Genomic DNA, 6000 nt, shown 5'->3' with positions numbered 1-6000 from the left:
ATGTACTCTCTCTCTCGCTTTTGTCTTGGTACATGCCTGTTTACACCTTCATTGTAGGTGTGTATGTATGTATGTATACATACATACATAATCTTTGTATATATATAAGCAAATAAAATCGTATTTGCAACAAATAAATTCAAATTGGCAATTTATTAAGTATACAAGACAGTTAACATATTTGTACGACCTTTATCAAAGAGAAACTTGGTGAATGCTGCAACACTGCCACAATCCCCTCTACCGTAGGCAGTAAGTAGTCATCACTCAGCATACAGTGAAGACGTTGGGGAGATGGAGTGTGGTTGTGTAATGTTTTGAGCGATGAATCCTTTATCGGGTGTATCTGTGGCCTTATTGAATGTCACAAAATGTGCTAGAAGAGGTATGTTGTTAACATATATATATTTGTGGGAACATTTTGAAGTTGTCTATTGTTAATGATTACGAGGAAAATCTGATCATGTGTTCGGAATCCGAGTGCAAATGTCTAGCTGTGAAATGTTGATAATGAGATTAAATGTGACATTGCTATTCTAGTCACTGACATAATCCTGTTACATATTGACACTCAATATAAGAGTGCGGAGGAGGTTAATTTGCCCTTATTGACGGGGCAGTTAAATTTTTTTTATGACTCCAAAATGTTTCATAATATTCGCCGTAAGAAATCCACGGCTTTCACATAAATAAACTTATGTTTTGGAAATTATTTTGTTGGTGTGATTATGATGTCCACATGCCTAAAATGTGAATCCACAAGTTTGCGGGAGAGGTATTTAACCCTGGAATATTAAAGGACCTCTGGTGTTGTGGGTTGTCATCAGCATCGATATATGCAATTAACCTTCAGAATTGGCCCTCGTCTTTGTGGTATGCCCAAAACCATTCATTATGAATTATTTTGTCAGTGTGTAAGAAAAAGTACAAAAGTTTATAAAGTGCACACATCATATATACAGAAGAAAATACAAGTATATGAAATACACATTGCACAGATGCTCAAAATCAACAGATTTAGATTAACCAGCAGTGCCACAATAATCATTCATTTGTTCATTTCAGTATGCAAACAAGTAAACTCCATAAGATATTACAAAAGAATATATGAATACAATACAAAGTGTAAAAACATTAGATAGAATAAATATATAAGCACACACCAAGGAAAAAAATCATGAATGTGCACATTCAATACATTGCACAGGTGATCCAGAACAGGATCATGCTAACACACATTTCATCTCTTCATTTTTTGCATTTAAAATATATATTATGGAATGGTTAGGTGGTAAAATTCCAGAATTGTGGAAACACGAATATTCAACAAAGTTTACATTGTCCAATAGCTACTAACTTAACCTAATGTAGCCTGATGTGACATTTCCAAATAAAAGAAGGTATTTTCAAATGTAAAAAAGTAAAGAAGTGAAAAACTGCATTTGTGTAATTCTGGATTAATACCAGGTAGGTTAGGTTATATTATGAGCTATTGGACATAAGTTTTGTGTTTAATATCCATGTTTGCATGATTCTGGAATATATATTGTAAATTCTCGGCAGAAATCAATAATGGAAAAAGTTGCTGAAAGCTATAAACAAATGTAGCCACTTTGACTACTTGAGACACCATCTTTGCTTTGGGAGAGGCGGAGGTCAAAGAAATTAAAATATGAAAAATTTGTCTATTCTAACCTAACCTACTTACTCAATCTAACCTGCATTTAGTAAATTCTAGAGGTCATTTTGTCACTGTCATTGTCTCCATCCTCCAAATCTATCAAAATAAAGATGGCATCTAAAGGAGTTGACACAACTTCGTTTCTGTATAGCTTTTAGCAACGTTTTCTGATATAGATTTCCACCAAGAAAAATATCTATTACAAAATTAACATTTAATTTTCTAATGCTATATTGTGTAGGTGTGAACTTTAAAAAAAAAATACAAAAAAATTGATACTGGTGAAAGAATAATGTACTAAGGAAGGCTATTCAATAAGCAAACAAAGCTCTTGCTAAACTAGTGATTTCTGACATGATTTAGATCCATTGACTTCAACTGACAATTCATGTCCTAGAAATCAGATCTATTGACCTCAACTGACAATTCATGTCCTAGAAATCCTGTAGTTGTTGTTTACTTCTGTATTGGTGAATTAAAGTCTGGGAGTTGTCTTTACTTTAATGTTCCAGACTGCTCTCTGGTCTACATATACAATGCAACCTCTGAGGGAAACTTGTGGGGGGGGGGTTGCCAGATTTACAAAGATTACAGGTTGCCATATCTACTAAGGTTGGCATCTATACAAATACACAAAATTTACAGTGGTACCATATGCTTATTGCTACATAAAGGAAAGTGTTCGGTTGAGACAGAAGAGGCGTGAGGTGCAGGTGTCTAGAAGTGTCGGTGACACACTGGCAGCTTCTTTTGTTCAAGCAGATGTTTCGGGCATCTAACCTGAAATTCCATGAGGCCTATTGTTTGGTTTGGGGGTGTTGGCTGGAAAGTCGGGTCCTCTGGTCACTTGGGGACAATAGACTGTGACAATGGAGGATATCTTGAGAGTTGGTGTATTTACCTAGTTGTATTTTGTGGGAAGGGGAGCTACGCTCGTGGTGTCCCGCCTTTGTATCTCGCAGTGTCTAGTTTGCTCTTAAACTCATGAATGGTTTTTGCTCACACTATTTCTGTAGTTGTTGTTTGCTTGGTGTGAAGACATTTTGGAGTTCTGCTTGCTCTACATGCATGTGTATTTACCTAGTTGTATTTTGCGGGAGAAGAGCTATGCTCATAGAGACCTGCAGTTGTATCTTTCCACATCCAGTTCTTTCTTAAAGTCATGTATAGTTTTAGCACTCATTGTTTTCTCTTTCAATTTATTCCATGTATCTATCACTCCATGGAAAGCTATTCTTTTTCAGATCTCTTCTGTAACTGTCCTTCTTAAGTTTTTTTTTTTTTTGTGTCCCCTTGTATTTCTTCTGTCCCATTTAAGTAGATCATCCCTGTCAAGGATTTCCATCCTTTTCATAATTCTATATATGGATATCAAATTGTCTCTTTCTCTTATTTTCTCCAGAATTAATGAGTATAGTTTGTCCAATCTTTGTTAGTATGTCAACATGCCGAGTGTTGGTGCCATCTTTGTTAGTGCTCTTTGAATTTTTTTTTTTTTCTCTTCTTCTTTAGTGGGTGTCCATAGTGACACTGCATACTCTAATTTTGGTCTTATCAGTGTAACTAGGATTTTCCTCACCATTTCCTCATCCATGTAGTCTAAGGCCACTTTCATTGATCTTATTAAGTTGTAGGTTTCTCCAACTATTTTGTTTACATGTTTGTCTGGTGTCCATGTCATTTGAAATGATCACTCCTATGTCTCTTTCTGAATTTACTTTTGTAACTTCTTTTGTTCCAATTTTGTATTTACCAGATATTCTATTTTTGCTTTTTCCAAATTCCATTATACTAAATTTTTTAATGTTGAAATTCACTTCGTTCTTTTTTACTCCAATTCCAGACTTTGTCCAGATCTCCCTCAAAAGATTTACAGTCTTCTTTGTTACTCACTCTCTTCAATAGTTTTGCATCATCTGCAAAGAAGTTTATATAGCATTTAATTCCTTCATCCATGTCGTTTATATAAATAGCAAACATTATCGGAGCCAACACAGAGCCTTGGGGAACTCCTTATCATGTCCACCATTTACAAAGGATTACAAAGGCGGAGCATGCCGACAGGAGACCTTTTGATCCATATCTAGGTCGGATGCGGAAAAAAAAATATTAATAATAAAATAATAATTAAAAACTATAACAATGTAAAAAACAAAATACATAAATAAATGCATAGGTATAGTTAAATAATAAACAAACAGGTAAATAGTAAATAATAATAAATTGATATATAACTAATAATAAATGAAAATCAGACAGACAAATGATAACAAAACAAAAACAAATAATATAAGATAAATCATAATCATTACAGCATCTTACTTAGGTATTTATCTAAATGATTCTTAAAGCTTTGAACTGAACTACATTGCACTACCTGTGCAGGAAGTTCTTTTCTCTAAGTACCACTCATTTTTCTTCCTTTCAAGAAGTCTTCCATCCATTCCAATAATTTTCCTTTTATTCCACCTATTATTTAAATTTTTCTTAGTTTTTTGTGTGGTACTTTGTCAAAAGCCTTTTGTAGGTCTAGGAAGGCACAATCTGCCCTGCCATCTCTTTCTTGTATTATGTCTAGCAATCTTGAGTAAATGCATGATAAGTTTGTAGTACAGATCTTCCACTTCTTTTCCAAATGTTTAGTCCATTTGTTATTAATAACTTTTTTGCATATTTTTGCAATTGTGCTTGTAAAGGATACTGGTCTATAATTTGTTGGATTTTCTTTATTTCCTCCCTTATATATTGGTACAATATTAGCATTCTTCCAGTCTTGTGGTACTTTTCCTTCTTTGAGTGAGAAGTCAATTATCTTGTGTATTTTCTCTGAGTTTGTCCATGCATTCTTTTAATATCCAGTTCGCTATTCCGTCTGGCCCATGTAACTTTCTGACATCGAGTTTCTTTATTTGGTCCCTTGTTTCTTTCTGTGTCACAATTATTTCTTTCATTTTAGGGGATTCTTCCTGGTGATTATCATCCCACAAGTGTGAGCTTTCAATTGTAAAAACAGACTTAAAGTGTCTGGTCATTACTTTGGCCATTTCTACACATTCACAATGTTTTATTATTTCGTGTTTGTCTTATAGTTTGTCGTTTACATATCTGTAGAACAGTTTAGGTTGATCTTTGCATTTTGCTAATATATCTTTTTCATAGTTTCTTTTTTCCTCTCATCATGTGTCTATGTATTCATTTCTCAGTTTAATGTATGTTTGCCATGTAGTCTCTTTTTTGTCTCTTTTTACATCCTTTCCAAGCTTTGTCTCTTCTATCTTTATCATCGCTACACTTTTTATTATACCAGCACTTTATGTACTCCCTTTTCTATTTCTGCTTAGGCACATATTTGTCTGTTCCCTCTATATATATCTTTGAAAATGTTCCATTTCTCTTTTGTCTTTGTTTCATCATTTGCAAATTTTTCCCAACAGGTATATTGAATTTTTTTTCTAAGTTTTACAAAATCAGTTTTGTTGTACATCAATCTTCCTTCTTTATGTTTCTCGTTCCTTCTTACCACATTTTGTTCCTTAAGTTCGATCTCTATTAGTATGTGGTCACTTCCCAATTGGTGTTTTATAATTTCTTTCTTTCACTATTTCTGGTTCAGAGGTAATTATCAAACCTAGTCTCAATGGTTTTTTGTTTTGTCTAAATCTAGTATTTTCTTTAACCCATTGCGTCAATGTGTAATCTATGGTTCATATCCAGTAGGACGTTTCCCCAGAGTTTGTCTCCACCTTCCATTGTCAGTTCTTCCCACTTTATTTCCTATGCTTTAAAGTCACCCATAATTACTATATTTTCTCCATATTTCAGTGTCTCAGTTAATTCATTCTTTGTGGCTTCTAGTAATTTAGAGTGTTCACAGGTCTTAGTTTTTAGTGGCACATAAACAACTATAAACCTTCTACTTTTCATACTGCTGCTTTTGACTTTAACTGTGATTAATTCCACATTATCTTTTCCTTCTGTTGCCTTGATTACATTTAGGTCCTTTTTAGTCAATAGCATGACGACTCCCCCCTGTTTGTCTGTCCTATTTTTCGACCAAATGTTGTATAACCCTTGTCCCACCATATTTGATTGTATAGGACCTTTCAGTTTTGTCTGTAATTCCCATTGTCAGGTTTCTCAATTGATAGTCATTCAATTAATTTAATCCTGATATCATACTATCCATATTTGTATATGCCGCCACTAATTTTTTTCTTCTCCACTTTTTTTGGTTTAAGTTTCCATTTTGCTGATGTATCATTTTCTCAGTCTCAGATCTAACACACTCCAAAAAACTCGTTTTTTCCGGCTCCGTTCTT

The 6000-nt window shown here is 33.9% G+C and overlaps 1 protein-coding gene across 2 annotated transcripts in view; it reads left to right on the top strand.

Annotated features, from left to right (window-relative positions):
- Positions 1 to 237: 237 nt before the first annotated feature.
- Positions 238 to 6000, top strand: part of LOC143029706 (mitochondrial proton/calcium exchanger protein-like) — a 73732-nt gene continuing 67969 nt past the window's right edge. For both annotated transcript variants that reach the window (XM_076192555.1, XM_076192554.1), the window contains exon 1: positions 238 to 385. In XM_076192555.1, the coding sequence (XP_076048670.1) occupies positions 325 to 385 (61 nt within the window). In that variant the 5' untranslated portion in view covers positions 238 to 324. The remainder of the gene's footprint in view (positions 386 to 6000) is intronic.

This window comes from Oratosquilla oratoria, chromosome 11 (genome assembly GCF_046742065.1).
Source record: "Oratosquilla oratoria isolate Oo_2021 chromosome 11, ASM4674206v1, whole genome shotgun sequence".
Lineage (NCBI taxonomy): Eukaryota > Metazoa > Arthropoda > Malacostraca > Stomatopoda > Squillidae > Oratosquilla > Oratosquilla oratoria.
Note: the sequence above shows the minus strand (reverse complement) of the source record. Positions and strands in the feature narration are given on the sequence as shown.